At 42.2% G+C, this 18,091-nt stretch overlaps 1 protein-coding gene across 1 annotated transcript in view; it reads right to left on the bottom strand.

The window, feature by feature from the left end:
• Window positions 1-18,091, bottom strand: part of Ciao1 (cytosolic iron-sulfur assembly component 1) — a 120,851-nt gene that overhangs the window by 8,817 nt on the left and 93,943 nt on the right. The window contains exon 7 of the mRNA XM_080282205.1: window positions 1,011-1,131. Within this exon, the coding sequence (XP_080138331.1) occupies window positions 1,011-1,131 (121 nt within the window). The remainder of the gene's footprint in view (window positions 1-1,010; window positions 1,132-18,091) is intronic.

Below are 18,091 nucleotides of genomic sequence, written 5' to 3'. Positions count from 1 at the left end.
ATGAGGTCACAGAGTGTGGCCTCAGTGATAAAGGTCTGAAGGGGGAGACCGCGACAGATCAAGTAGCATGGACAGCCATTGTTAGGTGACAAAGGCTGATACACACAAGCATGTTGGAGCCTTTAAACAAAACTAAATGAAAATATGAGTTCTCTCTCAGGCTCTAGAATATACAGTACATTATTGTGCAAGAAAATGTAAGTTCTCTCCAGATTATTCTGTGCTGTTCTGGCTGTGAAACCGGGGGAGTATTTAATCCTTCACTGGCTGTGAGATAATACATTCATGTGCACCACAGACTGGCCCTAGGACTATTTTTTTGAATGTTGAAAATCAATTTTTTTTTAAATTACAGATGTGAAGAGAATTGCCTGGCACACCAGGCAATGTGTTTTTTCACTAAGATTTGCAGAAAAATCCACAAAATTACTTTGCATGCTCCAATAACATGTAAACAAATGGGTGACAGCATGCAAGATGAACTGACTGCCTGAGTGCCTGGGATGGTAGAGTAGGGTAGTGTATAGGTACCACTAACCTTTGTTCCCTTCCCATAATTGTTCACAGTTTTTTATAGATCGTGCTAATTTGATGTCCGTGACACTGGCACTCTAAGGTGTCGTTCAACGTTGGGGGCCACTGAGGTGCTAAAGGGACTATCCCGCTTCCAAGTGAATCAGCTAGTCAGTGGCAAATGGACAGTGACAGTCAGTAATGGACTGAGTTAGTTAGTGAGTGAGAGTCTGATAGTGTAAGTAGTAAGTGATGGATGGATAGTCAGACAATCAGTGAACAGACAGTGGGTCTGTACCATGGTAGTGAGTGAGGTAGTGCGCAAGAGAGAAAAGCCACTTCGTTTTGCTCATGTATCTCAGCTGTGCCTAAAGCCTTGAAGTGCTGAATGGCTTTGATAAACATTCTACCTGTCTAAGTGTTGTGTTCGATGCATCTACGAACCCTAAGGAGTAACAATATATAACACAGGGTACCCAATGATATCACACATTTACCTTCTCCAGCTTAGTTATGGATAAGTAGGCTGCTGAATCACCACCAACTTTATTGGTTAGTGAGATGACTGCTGGCAGTGTCCTCTCCTGGCACTGCACCATTATATGGCTCCCAACAGTACTGAAACACACGCATATTCTGCTTAGCAAACACAAACCACTGGCAGCAGCATGGTATAAGATCATAACTGACTTCACATTTCCTTATCTTTCACTCTAACTCAGATGATCAAACTACAACCCAACAGCTGGGTACATGCAAATTTAAGTCTCACTCTAATATATCTGCACAACAACTGTTTAAAGGAACCACAGGACAGATCATAAATGAGAATTCTGTATTTTAAGGGATAATTACTTGGAATGACAAAAGATCATACATTATTACATGTATCTGATAATCTTACACTACGGTAAACTCTCAATTATCCACTGGAATATAACCTACAGGAGTCGATATCCATCACAGCAAATAAGCCTGAATTTGAAAATTTTCACAGGATGCCCCCAAACTGAAATCTGCACCATTCATTTGGTGCCATGCCACCTATTCAAATTGGTGCTGTGAGTCCCGCCACCAAAACACTGCTGTATGTCTTGTCACCAAAACACTGCTTTTGATGTTGCCAAATCTGACAAGTTTCTTTCTAATTTGTTAATCTGCTACCTGTACGTCACTATCCTTTGTTTTCTGCTCATATTCAAAATTAAATAAACCACCAATGTACTTCTCCTAACACTTTCTGTTAAATCCATATCACAACACTCCTTCACTTCCTCATTTGTTAGTCTGTCTCTTGATGTAGGTTCATGTGCTCCTCTCAAATAACTCATTTCCACTACTCTCACTCTGGATTTGTGTCCTTCCAACTAGGTTCAAGCTTTACTTCCATACGTGAGAGTTGGTATCAATATACAGTACACCAAGCCCTTGTTTTTCGACCAGTCATTTTATTGACAATACATTGTTTTGACATTTATAAATCAATACCGTTTTTCGTTGTTCAACATGGTTATCCCCGCCAGTTTGACAATTCAAACCACGCGCCACCAGACAGACCGGCTGAGCTGCTTCAGTGACACTCCTGCACTCTGCCCTGCTGATCGGCTGCCTTTTCATTCATCTGCATTTCTACTTGACCATGTGGAATACTACATCACCACCATGGCTCCACCCAAGACCTCTACTACTATCCCTGTCAGGCCCTGTCATGTGCTCACCAACCTGAATGAGTGTTTATGTAAGTGTGTGACCTTTGTACATAATTTGTGGTGTGTGTGTGTTCTTACCTAATTGTTCTTACCTAATTGTATCTTTACAGGAATGAGTCAAGCTCGTACTGTCCCGTGTCTTAAACCATATTTATCGTACATATCCTTAAATTTGTGAATTGTTTTGGCACACACTATTTCATTCGGTAGTGCATTCCATTGATCAATTGCTTTGTTTGGGAAACTGAATTTCCTTACGTCTTTATCACCTCTCTTCTTATGCAGTTTTTTGCAGTGTCCTGTTGCTGATGCTTCTCCATATGTTAAGTAATCATTTATGTCTATTTTCTCCTTTCCTGATATGCACTTATATAGCATTATCATGTCACCTCTTTTCCTTCTCTCCTGTAGTGTTGGTAGATTCAGTTTATTTAGTCTTTCTTCATAGCTTAGGTCCCTTAAGCTTGGTATCCATCTTGTAGCGGCCCTTTGAACTTTTTCAATCATGTCTATATGCTTTTTCAGATGAGGACTCCAGACTACTGATGCATATTCAAGGGTTGGTCTAATCAATGATGTTATTATCCTTCTTAGCATGTCTTCATTTATGTATGTGAATGCTATTCTCATATTTGCAAGCAGTGTATACATGTTCCGTACCTTCTCGCTGATGTGGTCAGCCGGAGATAGTCTGTTATTGATAATCACACCTAGGTCTTTCTCTCTTTCTGATGGGTATAGGGTTTTATTTCCTAACTTATAATCCCAATCAGGTCTTTTTCCACTTTTACCAAACTTGATTACATGACACTTGTCCACATTGAATTCCATTTGCCATGTACTACTCCATTCATGAAGTTTATTTAATTCTTCTTGTAGCTCCCTACAATAGTCTGTGCTAGAAATTCTCCTTTGTATTTTTGCATCATCTGCAAACATTCAGATAGCTCTCATTTGCAGTGTTACTGTTTATATCATTTATATACACTAAAAACATGATTGGTGCCAGCACCGAACCCTGTGGTACTCCACTAGTCACTTCTTTCCATGATGAGTAGTTTCCTCTTAGTACTGTCCTCATTTCTCTTTTTATGAGAAAGTCTTGCATCCAACAAAACAGTTTGCCGCGAATTCCTCCTTGATGGTACAGTTTCCATAAAAGTCTTTGGTGTGGTACTGTGTCAAAAGCTTTCTTGAAATCTAAATAGATACTGTCCACCCATCCTTCCCTTTCCTGTATTGTGTTTGCTACTCTGTCATAGTAGCTCAACAGATTAGTAACACATGATTTTCCTTTTCTGAAACCAAACTGTCTTTCTGTTATCATACTGTGTTCTTCTAGATGATTTACCCAAGCTTTTCTTATAAGTTTTTCTAATACCTTGCTTACAACACTGGTCAGTGATACTGGTCGGTAGTTGAGAGGATTTTGTCTATTTCCTTTCTTGAATAAGGGGACTATATTTGCTTTTTTCCAAATATCAGGTAGCTTCCCTTGACTCAAGGATTTCTTGAAAATTAAAAATAATGGTTTACTTAACTCCTTTGCACATTCTCGTAATACCCAACATGAAATTTCATCAGGACCACTTGCTTTTCCTCTGTCTAATCTACTTAACTCCTCGTGTATTACTTTTTCTGCTATTTGCATATCAGGTAGTATGTGTGGAGATGCGTGTTCCACATAGTCGCTCTCAAAATTTTTTTCTTCTGTAAAAACTAATTGGAAATTCTTATTTAGTGCTTCACAAATATCTTTCTCTTGTGTATAAGTGATTCCCTCGTCCGTAATGGATTGTATTATATCTTTTACTTTGCTTTTGCTTCTGATATAGCTGTAAAACAGCTTTGGTTGATCACTACTTTTATTTATTATATCCTCCTCAAACTGTTTTTGGGCTTCCCTCCTTATTCTTGTATAGTCGTTTCTTGCCTGTTTGTAATTATTATATGCCCTTTCACTATTGTGTCTTCTGTATCTATTCCACAACAAATCTCTTCTGTCTTTTGATTTTTTACATTCTGTATTGAACCATTTCTGTATTTTCTTATCTGCTTCTTTTTTCTGTGGGATGTACTTCTGGACTCCTATTTCATAAAATTCACAAAATTTTTTATATACAGCATTTAAATCCTGTCCTCTAAGCTCATTTTCCCAATCAACTTCTAAGAAATACTTCTTTAGGTCTTGATAATTTCCCTTTTTATAGTTTAGGCTCTTTTTGTAACTGTCATTGCTGTTTACTATGTCATATGCTATCCTGAAGTTATAATTTAGTACTGCATGATCGCTTTTGCCGAGTGGAGGGTGATATATTAAACTGTCAATGTCATTTTCTTGCCTAGTAAATATTAGATCTTGCACTGAAGGTACATCAAGTCCTCTTTTTCTGGTGGTCTCCCTCACATGTTGCATTAAGAAAAACTCTTGTACGAGATCCAGGAGCTTTTGGTCCCAACAGCTTTCTTGGCTATTTATATCTAGAGTATTCCAATTTATATGTGTATTGAAGTCCCCAGTTAGTATAATTCTTTCCGATTTCTCTTCCATTTTATGTAGCAATGATCTTATACTCTGAATTGTACTCTCTGCCGGGTCCTCATATTTGTCTCTTTCCCATGTGTTTGATCTGGGTGGCATGTACAAATTGGCTACAATTACTTTACCTTCAGATGTGTCGATCTCTACTGCAATCAGTTCTACTTGTGATGGTATATCTAGGTTTATTTCCTTGACTTTTAGATTTTTCTTAGTTAATATTATAATTCCTCCTCCTTTTTTTAAATTTCTGTCTCTTCTCCATATATTGTATTCCTCTGAGTTTAGTATGTCATTGGATATCCTTGGTGTTAATTTGGTTTCAGTTAGGCATATTATTTGTGGTTCATTTTCTCTGACATAATCTCTAGTAATTCAGATACCATTCCATCCACATTTGAGTACATCAACTTTATCATCTTGTTTATATACTTGTCATGACATGGTTCTACTACCTTCCTCCTTTTTCTTCCATCCTGTTTGTGTACCACTTTCGTACCTGCAATCCTATTACTTTGTAAAAAAATTTCTTTTTCTCCTCTTCTGATCTTCCCTCATTTTTTGTCTTTGCTTCCTCCCTTTTCTCTTTCAGTAATTCCAGTTCCTCTTGTGTTAGGCATCTTTTTATCCATACATTTCTGAACTCCTCTTTTTCCATAAGATTCTTTGCATTTTTTAGTATCTCTTCCACAGTGTTTACACTCTGGAAAGTCACCTTTAGAGGTCTTGTCTTGCTTTTCTCGTATTTCCCTAACCTTTTGTGTTCCTCTATGTCTTTACTACAGATTTCCTCTGATACTTCTTTCAATAAGCTCATTACATTTGCCATCTCCTTTTTGTCTCTAGTGATCTTGTTTTTAACTTCTTCCTCTTCTATACCAGTGATTACTATTGATTTATTTATCTCTACTGAATCTCTGACTAACTTTGGATTGTTTTGGATTATTCTTTTCACTTCCTTTTTAATGCTTTTTTTCCTCCACCCTTGTTTCTAAGTCTTTCTTTACTTTCACCATTTCAGCATATGTGGTTTCTACATCATTTTTGTAGCTTTGGACAGCTTCATTCACCTGTGTAATCTTCTCCTCAATATCACTGCTCTGGTCCATAAGACTGCTTGATTGCCTAATTGTCTCTGTGTTATTTTTGAACTCTTCCATAACACTCTCGTGATTGTCTACTGTACTTGCCATTTCACTCACTTTCTTCCTAAGCGTACTCAATTCCACTGTTAGTTCACTGATGGTTGTGTCTTTCTTATTGGCCTCCCTTCCTAGTTTTTCTATCTCTTCCTTTTGCAAGTGCATTTGCTTCTTTATTTCATCAATTTCATTTTTGAAAGCCATTTCCAGTTTGTGTACACGTTCAACCAGTCTATTGTGAGTCTCCACTTCAACCAGTTCTTGGTAGAAATCGTCATTTTGCTTTTTACTTTTATCCCTTTTCTTTTCCAAATTTGTTTTACTGAAGTATGTATCCATTTTGTAATACTAAATGAACAGAGTATGTACTTAAAGAGTATGTACACTTTCCCCGTGTTGCTGTAGTCTAAACAAACCCAGCTGACTCAGCGCATCGTGGTTCTTTGTTCTGTTTGAACCAGTCTTATTTAAACTTATTATTTCTTTTCCTTTTAATAATGAAAAATCATTTAGTCTAACCTGGTACAGAGCTTGACTCATTCAAAGATACTAATTTTGGTAATGCCACTGGCCGTGTTGGTCTGGTACGGAGCGCCGATGACGGACGTCTACCTCCGATGACTCCGTGTGTGTGTGTGTGTGTGTGTGTGTGTGTGTGTGTGTGTGTGTGTGTGTGTGTGTGTGTGTGTGTGTGTGTGTGTGAGAGAGAGAGAGAGAGAGAGAGAGAGAGAGAGAGAGAATTCTGATGTAGTACATCATGTTCAGTCGTGGTCATAAATAATCACCTATCTTCCGGTACCCTGAGCCTCAGGCTGACTCCTTTATGCATGGCAAGTCACAGTGGAGTAAGAGGAACTGAGAGGGAGGGGCCAGTGAGAGAAGGGAAGGTGGGTGGGGGAATGAGTGCTGATGTGGTGATGGAGTGAGGGAGGGGAGGGAGGGTAAGTAGGGGAGGGAAAATGAAATGCAAAGGGGTGGTCACATTATTTGTCTATTTTCTTCCATTCAGGGCATGATATAAAGGAGTTAATATACAGTTGATAATGCTGCATTACACCTTGCATAGCGACATCAAATAACAAGCTTTTGACAGGTGGTGACATCAAGGGATGGCTTATGAGAGAAATATCCTGACGTAACAGATCAAACTTTAGTGCAAAGCCTGATACAGTTGTCCCTCATTTATCCGGACATAACAGAGCCAAAGGCATGTCCGGCTAGTGGCAAACATCCGGGTAATGAGCACTATTCCCCTACCATATCCAGACCCTACCTATACCCACCTCCAACCCATACTCAACCTACTTGTACAGTACCCCTGCTAAATTTGGCAATATTTTCCGGTCATTCAGGCATATTTATACATCAAAACACACATAAGCATATCAAAAGTAATGGTAAACACCAAGAAAACCATGCAGAAAAATCATTGAAAACTTAAAAAAACACCCTACTTATACACTACTGTAAGTACAGTACCCCTCCTTATTCGGGTAGTGTTTTCCAGTCATTCTGGCATATTTTGACATCAAAACATACATAGGATTATCCAAAATAATTTTCAACACCAAGAAAACCACAAAAAAAAAAGAAAAAACACTGAAAACCAAAAAACACCCTACCTAAACACTACTGTATGTACAGTACCCCTTCTTATTTTGTCACTGTTTGCCAGTCATTTTGGCATATTTTGACATCAAAACATACACAGGATTATCAAAAAAAGAAAACGATCATAAAAACACCCTACCTAAACACAACTGTATGTACAGTACCCCTCCTTATTTTGGCACTGTTTTCCAGTCTTTCTGGCATATTTTGACATCAAAACACATAGGATTATCCAAAATAATTTTCAACATCAAGAAAACCATGCAAAAAAAAAAGAAAACACTGAAAACCAAAAAATATCCTACCTAAACACTACCGAATGTACAGTACCCCTCCTATTTTGGGCACTGTTTTCCAGTCATTCTGGCATATTGTGACCTCAAAACACACATAGGAATATCCTAAATAAATTTTAGCACCAAGGAAACTGTGAAAGAAACCTAAAGTTACCTGCCGAAAAACATTCAGTTGGGGTACTTACCACCCAATACACCACCGCCAGGCTTCATAACTTGCCACCTCCAGCAGGTGTAGAGTTGTCCCATGTGGTCTAGTGGAAAACAGCAGCGCCTAACAAAGGTCTAGAAACTCCTCCTCGTCATCCTCAACCTGCTGGAGCTGGGTGCTGGCTGGTGACATACGGTGCGGTGATGGTGGCCTACTCACATCAGGAGACTCCGAAGCAGCCGCAAACTTACATCCAACGGAGACTCAATGGCTGTCGATGTGCTCGGTTGTGGGTCCGATGGTGAAGGAGGGAAACAAGCTGGTGATGGTGGTGGTGGGAATGGGCTAGCACTCATGGGGATCACAGGATTGAAAAGTCGATCTTGGTCTGACGATAGGACCAACGATTCTGCCAGAGGGTGACAGTGTCCTAGACTCCCCACACCTCCATTACCAGGCAGAGCAGCACCAACTCCCTATCACAGTGTGGGTGCTCGGCATACTCCAGCACCCCCTCCGAGTAACTACAGAGGACACTGAGATGAGGGATTGAAGGAGCTGCGCAGGGCTGAGAGTCAGGGTCCTCATCCTCGCCGGTCCCACTGTCCTCTTCCGTGCCTGCATAGGCAGCAGTGGCGACCTCCTCATCAGACATGGTCTGGTAACCAGGCCTGCTGCAGTCATCATCCAGCCAACCCCTCACGTCATTGACGTCCACCTGCTCTCCTGCTGTTCTAAGGCGACTGTGGAAATCATCCACGTCAAACCCCTCAAAGTCGTGCTCGGCATCGATTCCCTGCAGGAGACAAGACCAACTGCTTTCGAGGGTTTTGACGAAGACTTCCTTCCATGCGTTCGTCCACTTGAACACTGCGACTTCAGGTCGTAACGTCGAAGATTCTGCAAGGTCTGCTCCCCATGTGTGTCCTCGACCACGTCCTCGTCCTCCAGCACCACCATCACCTCATTCAGGAACCTCCGTCGGTACAGTCTTTTTGCAGCCATGATAACACCCTAGTCCATTGGCTGAATCAGAGCAGTCGTATTAGGTGGCAGAAACATGTACCTAATCCGCCTATCAAAAGCAACCAAATCCTTCTCAGATGGATGAGCAGGGGCATTGTCCACAAGCGGGAGTGCCTTCGTCTGGTCGTGAGTGATTCCAAGGACCTCTGTTTGATAATGGATAACCTCCTTGATGAAATGTCTGTGGAACCAACCTCTGAAATTCTTAGCAGTAAACCAGGCCTTCACAGAATGGTACCACACAACAGGCAGGCTATCCATCAACCCACGGAGACAACGTGGTTGTTTTGCATGCCCAACAACAATGGGTTTGAGGCAGTGCGTCCCGTTAGCATTAGCACAGCACAGAAGAGAGACATGTTGTCTGAACAACTTCTGACCAGGCACAGACTTCTCCCTTTCCTCAGCCAGGGTGTTGGTGGGCAAGAAGCGTAGAACAGACCAGTTTCATCAGCATTATAGACTTGACCAAGGGCAAGGCCCTCGTCCTTGATCAGATGCTGCACTTTCTGGCGAAACAAGTCTACTTCCTCCCGTGCCGTGTCTAAAGCTTTACCGTATGCCTTACGGCCAGTAAGTCCATGGTGAAGCTTGAAGCTAAAGAGCCATCCCTCGCACACCTTGAAGTCCTGCATATTATGCAGGCGTGCAAACTTCTCAGCAGTAGCCTTCACTTCAGTCCCATGCACTAGCACCTCAGCACCAGGTTGCTGACAAAACCACATCAATGTCAACTGGTCGATAATGGCGTGTCAGGCCTGGGCCATTACCTTCCTGTCGCCACAATGTGTGCTTTCGGCAAAGTCCTGTCCGTACTGTGTAAGCTGTCGCGTGACTTCTTGATATCAAACAATGTTGAACGGGCAAGATCATATTAGCAAAGAATGCGTCCTGTGTTCCAGCCTGCATTAACCTTGCCCAATCTCTCACGTTTCTTTTCCAGACTCGGAACCTTCCTCTTACGCTTCTCATGCAGTGGTAGGGCCATCACCACACACTAGAGAATACAGCAGAGCAGGGCCACAACCTGGAGAAGGTAGGGAACCACCACAAATGTAACTGCAACCACAGCCATCGCTGTAAGTGCTACCACTCACGAAGGGCAGAAAGGCGGGAACTGAGGTGTGGGCATCTGTCCACCGGCAAGCAGTACAATGCTGTCATATCGCACCCAATGGTTGCTTTTGAGCACAGAGGAAGCAACATGCAGCAAACCGACATCTACATATAAGGTTTGTTTCTGTTTGTCCAGGCAAGGGTTAGTACACAATGACAACAGTAGATGACCAGAAGATCACCACCTCAGGCAGTGTATGACTAATGCGGCTTGCTAGGCGACTCTGACCATTCAGTGGGGAAGCGGACAGGTGCGCGTGGTGGGGGGTTTCCGCACTAATCCTAGAGGCCAGGGGACTCTGTCCATTCGGTGTAGAGGTGGATGGGTGGTCTGTGTTACACGCATGATGGCCAACGGTACCCCTCAGCCTGGAACAACTCTCACCTCTTCCATTCAAAAATAACCATAGAATTTTCTCTAAGATATGCTCAATGTGTTTCCCAGGCAAAATTACGTAGGTTACCTTTACCTAACCTTACCAAACCTAACCTATCCCATCAAGGCTGCTTGGCTAGGGTGGCTGACTGTGGTACTGAAAAGAATACCGACACCAAATGGAAGTGTATTGTACAGTATTGTACTGTACATACACACATACAGTACTGTACTGTGTACAGTACAGTACTATCATATGCATTGGTACAGATTTTGCTGTACTGATATTGTAATCATATTGTGGGAAGGAATCTCTCTCTCTCTCTCTTGCTCACTCTCTCTCTCTCTCTGCTGTGTGTGTCTCCTGGTGGCCGAGTGACTTTTGACCTTCGGTAGAGAGGCAGACGGGCACTGTCATATGCACTTGTGGCTTGTGGTCTGTTACACGTGTGGTGGCCACTGGTACCCCTCAACCAGGAATCATGCTGAACTTGTCCTTTCGAAAATAACCATAGGATTTACTCGAAGATATGCTGAATGTGTTTCCCAGGCAAAATTACAGAGGTTATCTTTACCTGATCTTACCAAACCTAACCTATCTCAATAGGGCTGCTTGGCTAAGTGGCTGACTGTGGTATTGAAGCGAATACCCATACCGAATGGAAGTGAAGGACACTAGTAGTAGTAGTTGTTCCCTGTGCCAAACAGCCCCGAGTCCCTAAGGAAGCCATGGCTGAGACCGGGCTTTCCCACAGAGCTCTCAAGGAGTGTTTGTTGTGTTGTTGGTGCAGGTGATTGTGTGCAATGCAGTCTTCCATAATGTGCTTAATCGTATGGGGGGCTGTACTGCATCCTGGTGAGGCATCAGCGACAGAGTCATCCAGCCTCTTCTGATAACTCAAGAGAGCTGCATGATACCCAAATCTCAGCCTGGCCAGGTGGATCCTGTCCTCACGATGGAGGTAGGATTCAGAAGGGTGGATATCAGGAGCCCGTGCATGTAGCTGTGTTGTCTTTGAGTGACTGAATGGAGTGGCAAGTGATTTGAGTATGGACATGCTTCTGGAAGCTGTGTTGAGGTGGACGAGGGGGGAGAGATGACAGTATTTGTGTATAATATCGTGTGCTGAGTGTTGTTTTGATGTTCCTTGGTGTGTGTGGATGTCCTGCCATGTGGTGTTGTGGATGGTGTGGGTTTGTGGAGGCTGCGGGGAGAATTTGGATGTCTCTATATGTCTAGATGATCCCTGATTTGCGGACTTTGGTTTCTTGGTCCAGGTGGTCTGTGGGTGGAGTAGCTGTGATAATTTTTAGGGCCTCATTCTGTATGGTCTGTAGAGTGTTGTAGTGTGTTTTAGTGAGGTTAAGAAGCCCAAGCAGGGCTTGCATAATTCATCACTGAATGTATATACTGTTTGTATACTGTTGTGGTGGTTTCTTTGTCGTGTTCAGATGTTGTATGGGCAAGTGATCTCAAAGTGCTGAGTCTTGGTGTTAATTTATCTTTAATGTTTGTGATGTGTTGTTTAAATACTATTAATGTATTGTATGTTACACCAAGGATTTTGTGTGTGTGTGTATGTGTGTGTATGTGGTAGGGGAGTGTTGTTTATGGTTAGGTGTGGAATGTGACTATGTTCTGCTGTCCAGTTTGTGAGAGGGGTCACTGTAGATTTGGCTGGGGCTATTTTGAGCCTGTTTGTGATGAACCATTCATGTAATGTGTTGAGGTAAGTTTGGAGGATGTATGCGGCTGAGTCTGTTTTGGTGTGTACATGTAAGTGTTATGTCATCCACATAGGAAGCTACGTGTATTTGTGGTGTGTGGGGTGTGGGTATGTCGTGCATGTATAGGTTAAAGGGAGTAGGGGACAAAACAGATCCATGGGGGACGCCATTTCTGAAGTTTCTGATGTTCAAACACTGACCGGCAAATGTTACGTGTACACATCTGCCTGGTAAACAGCTTGCCAGCATCTTTCTGTGTTATTGTGCATGTTTGGGTTGAATGTTTTGTTTGTGAGATTGTGGCGGGGGATGGCATCAAATGCTTTGCTAATGTCTAGTGTGACTTGAAGTGTTCTGTGTGGTGGGCTGAATTCATGCCATCAAAAACTCTCCGAGTAAGGTCAGTAAGAAGAGTGGTTGTGGAGTGTAGTGGCCTAAAACCATGTTGTGATGGGGCTAGGGGGGTGTGAGGTGTAACTAGTTGTAATACCAGTCAATCAGTGACTTTGGAGGGGGTGTAGAGGAGTGTGATGGGGTGGTGTGAGGAAGGTAACGTAGGGTCTTTGTTGGGTTTGGGAATAGTGATGATGGTGCCATGCTTCCAGATGTTGGGTATTAAGTTGCGTGAGTAGCTGTGGTTTGATATGTTGGTGAGTGCTTGTATGCCTTGTGGTCCAAGGTGTTTAAGGTATATGTTGCTTATGTTGTCTGGTCCACAGGCAGATGAGTGCTTGCGGTTGCTAATACTGTGCTAAGCCTGATTGTAAGTGAAAGGTGCGAAGTCTGGGTCTGTGAGGAGCTGTCTCTTGTGTCAGATGACACGTCGGTCATCACGATGGGGGTTTAGATGGCTGACAAGTGAAAAGTGATTGATGAAAGTGTTTGCTTGTTGTCTGTTTGAAGGTATGGTGTCTGTTGTTGTGATGGCAGCATGTGATTGTGTAGTGTTGCTGCTGAAAACTGTGATGCTGTTTAGTGTTTTGCAGAGTTTCCTGGTGTCTGTTTTGTGATCAAGTGTTTGGAGATAATTATTCCAATTTAGTGTTTGCTGTTCTGATATTTTATTGTTTATTTGAGTATTGAGTTCTTGTATTTGTTGTACGGTGTCTTATGTATGGGGTGTTGGGGAGTGTCGCAGTGTGTCCCGTTGACTGACGAGGCCTTAAGTTTCTGGTGTGAAGTTGGGGTTGTGACTTTTTCTGTTGCCTCTAGGGATGTGTCTTTTGTCTACAGTTTGAATAACTGTATTGAAAGATTGCACAGTGGTGTTGATGATTGTGATAGGCATACTTTTTAATGTTTTAACATGTTCTGTTTCAGTTGTGAAGGCCTCCCAGTTGGCTCTCTTATAATTAGTGTATGTGTGTCCGTGGCCAGCTTGGGTGATTCTGATTTTGGTAGTGATGATGATCGGGAGGTGGTCAGAGCCGAATGGAAGTGTAAAGGGCAGTACTGCACATACTAACATACAGTACTGTACTGTGTACAGTACTATCATATGGACTGGTACAGAAATTACTGTACACTACTGATACTGCAATCATATTGTGGGAAGGAATCTGTGTGTGTGTGTGTGTGTGTGTGTGTGTGTGTGTGTGTGTGTGTGTGTGTGTGTGTGTGTGTGTGTGTGTGTGTGTCTCCCAGTGGCCGCAGGACTTTTGCCTTTGGCAGAGAGGCGGACGGGCACTGTCACCAAACATGAACTCATGGCTTGTGGTCTCTGTTCGATGGTGGTAGTGGCTGGGCAAGACTTAACCTGGTAGCCGCACGACTTTCGACGTTCGGTGAAGAGGCAGACAGATGCTGTCACCAAACATGTACTTGTGGCTTGTGGTCTGTGTTACAATCTCAGTGACAGTTAGGAAAGAGTTAGCCAGGTGGCCACACGATACTGGACATTGGGTGGTGACGTGTATGGAGGTTTTGACACCGCCTGTGGGTTACAGTTGTATTGATCAGGTGCTGGAGGTTCACTGGGAGTGATTGGATGAGCACAAGATTTTGACTATTCAATACAGGGGAGGATGGACATTTTAGCTCTGGCTGTGGGTTGCGGACTACTTTCCGCTCACGGCTCAAGCCCAGCAACCATGATACCGAATGTTTGGACATGTCGGCTGGCTGGCTGAAGTTCTTGGACACTTTTACGTCCGGATAATAGCTAGTAAATTCGGATAATGGTTTAACAGAGCCAAGGTCCAGTGTTCGGATACTGAACACGTCTGGATAACGAGCGCCCAGATAACTGAAGGATCATTGTACTGTATTTGTGTTTAAGCCTATCCGTGTATTCTGACTTCGGATGCAGAATGGAATCTGGATGGCTTTGACTTCTGTAATGTTTGTGTAAGAAACATGCTCTACCCTTACATCTAATTAATTCTGGAACTAAATATCATATGCAACTTCTGACATAGTGTGTCCACAGTAAATATGATCATCATCTCGGTATCCAATCCCTCCATACAGTCTCCATCATGTCAACTATTTTATGGGATCTCAATATGAAAAGGCTATTTGAAACAATTGTGAATAAGAGGTAAATAAATCTGATGCCTGTGCACATGGTGGCTATCATTATGACATCTTTCATAATCTGTTGCTTGGACTCCATGCCGGTAAAGGTCTGAATGGCTGTCCAACAACCCCAACACCTACTCACCACCTCGGAATGCTATTTCCTCCAAAAAAAAAAAAACGCTTGTTACAAATTGGTGGACGAGACAATAATGTGTTGTGCTGGAAACCTCTGGCTCCGCACTAATGTTTGATCTGTCACGTAAGTATATTTCTCTCACAAACCAGCCCTTGATATCACCACCTGTCTAAAGCTTGTTATCTGACGCCGCCATACAAGGTATAATGCAGCATTATCTACCGAATATTAACTCCTTTATATCATGCCCTGAATTAAAGAAAATAGTCAAGTAATGTGACCACCACTTTGCATTTCATTCTCCCCCCCCTACCTACCTCCCCTCCTCACCCTCACCCCACCCTCGCACCATAGCTCATCCCCCCACCCACCTTCCCTTCCCTCTCTGGCCCCTCCCTCTCAGCCCCTCTTACTCTACACTGAACTGCCACCCATAAAGGAGCCAGCCAGAGGCACGATGTACTGGAGGATAGGTGATATTATGGCCATGACTGTACTGTGTTTTTTCCCTCATTATTGTGTTAGCATTAAAATATAATAAAAACAATCCTTCTGTTGGTATTTTTTCCATTTTCATTGAATATATTTTGAATGATGAAGGTGGTCAGGAACCTAACCCCCCTATTTCTTAACAATCTTATGGGAAAAATAGGTTCATTATTCGACCAATACATTATTCAACCACTTTTTATGGAACACATCCCTGTCGAATAGTGGGGGAGAGGTGTACTGTCATGAAGCAACTTTTTTACTTCCATGCTCACTTCCGAATTACTTATCAGTGCTTTCAGTGAACCAGCAACCTTTCTTCTCTGCTGTAACTTTTCAAGCACTTCACTCTCTAAATTTCAGTCATTACCCATCAAACTACCAAAGTACTTAAGTGAACTCACAGTTTCCATCTCTGTACTATCCAGCCTCACTAAGTATTCAGTGATTTCATTTTTCTTGAAGATCACAACTTTACATTCCCTACTTTCACCTTTAGACTCCATAGTTTACAAACTCTCCCAAACTCACTCACCAAGCCTTGCAGTCCCCCTTAATCATCATTTAACAATACAGTGTCATCTGCATACAACAGAACAGGAAGTTTCCAAATGATGCTCTCTTTCATTACAGCAGCTCCTACATCCAGTGCCCTACCTTGTACCTCTTTTATAATTCCATCCATATACAACTGAACAACCATAAAGACATGACACAACCCTGTTTCAATGCAACACTCAGATGGAAAAATTCACTCAGTTCACCATCCACACGCACTGCAGCCCTAGCACTCTCGAACACACTCTTCACAGCATTCAACGGCTTCCCATTTACTCCAAATTTTTCAATTTTTCCACAGCCCTTGTCTATCCACTCTGCCATATGCGTTCTCCAAATCCATGAAGGCTGCGTACAACTTCATTCCTTTCTCCAGAAACTTTTCCACTAAACACCTTAGGATGAATATCTGATCTGCACAACCTCTTTTCTTATTGAAACCACCCTGTTCTTCTCCAACTAATTTCTCTGTTAATTCCCTAACTCTGTCAATAAGTATCCTACTACTGTATATACTTTTCCCACTACACTAAGAAAACAAATGTCCCTATGATTACCACACACTTCTTTTTATCCTTTTCCTTTGAACAGGGTAATAATTATACCTGACTTTCAATCCTCTGCAACTCTACCTTCCTCCCAGGCCAATCTGCAAATTTTCCACTTCCATTCTATAACTACCTCCTGTGCTTCAGCATTTCACCACACTCCATCAATCCTGGGGCTTTCCCCATATTGATTTTCTTCATTACTTCTGCTTCTTCCATCCTACTGATTTCTACCTACCTTCTCATCTCGCTCCATCTCCCAGTCATTCCCCAGCCACTTACATTCATGTTACTTTCATTCTCTATGCTTAACATTCCTTAAAATGTTCTCTCCCTCTGCTCACTTGTTCTCCCTTCTCCACCAGCAATTTACCATTTTTATATTTCACTCCCCTACTATGTTCTATATCACCCTGTCATACTGTCTTAACCTCCTTCCAGAACATTTTCTTGCATTCCTTCCACTTTACACTCAAATTCTTGCCAAACCCCTCATCCTCTCTCTTACTAATCTTTTCATATCTCTCCTTCTCTCAACATATAACTCTCTATTCTGTCCCACAACTTCCTCCATGCCTGTGCTTCCCATCCACTCACCATATGCCATGGCTGTTCGATAGATATATACAGTCAAACCTCTACTTACAAAGGATCGACAAAGTAAAATCCGCAAACATGAAAAAAATAATTTTCAGGGGTTAAAAAAAAAAAAAAAAAAAAAAATCAAACCAAGTGCCAAGTACAAGTCTGTGGTCTGCAACAGATGGCAACTGTGTGCTCCAGCTTTCCCCCTACTTGGAAGCTCAGAGTATTGTTATCACCACAAGTAACATACCTGTATCTCACAATTGGAAAAGTTGTGAGAGTGGTAGTGGTAGCAGATGAAAATGACATGCAATTACAATGGAAACCAAAGTGGACATAATTATGAGTGAAGAGAGGGGAGAAGCTGAGTGATTTGGCATGTGCGTTTACATTGAATGCCTTGAATGTAGGAACATTTTTAAAGGACAAGGAATGTATTCTTGAACATATAAAGCAAGCTGTGCCAATGCATTCAACAGTATACATAAATATATCAGTCTTTGAATTTATTCTTGTTTATATTAACCATACACACATGAACAAAGGGTCTACTAAGATTGACAGAAGTTTAAGGGGAGGAGTTCATCTTGATGAATGATATTAAATGTCTGCAAGAGAAAAAACTGACTTAAGGAAAAAAACAACTCACAAAAGACCTTCAGGAACCAATTATTTTCGTAAGGTGGGGACGGCCTGTACTTATTAGGATTGGGTTATATGAGAGGCAAAAACATGAGTGTGGATGGCAGGGGTGCACACCATCCACTCACTCGAAGCAGTGCTACTCTCGGGTGCCTGCCCTTTCCTCTCTTTCCATCCTTCGTCTTCTGTTTTTCTTTCCTCCATTCTTTCCTCATCTTTCTGTCTACGAGTGATTCTACACTAAGTGAGAAGCTAAATGGTTTCCTGTACACCAGGAAACCATTTACTATGCTGGGTGGTAACCATAAAACCTGATTATGGTGCCTGGTGGTTTAGTGGGCAATAAAGGGGCTCCAATTGGATTGAGCCTGTGCAGGTTTATATCCTGGGGTTTAATGCTCATATA

This window comes from Coenobita brevimanus, chromosome 92 (genome assembly GCF_032717465.1).
Source record: "Coenobita brevimanus isolate Jiangsu-jjx chromosome 92, ASM3271746v2, whole genome shotgun sequence".
NCBI classification, from domain to species: Eukaryota; Metazoa; Arthropoda; class Malacostraca; order Decapoda; family Coenobitidae; genus Coenobita; species Coenobita brevimanus.
The sequence above is the reverse complement of the archived record's forward strand: the minus strand, read 5'-3'. Positions and strand labels throughout refer to the sequence as shown.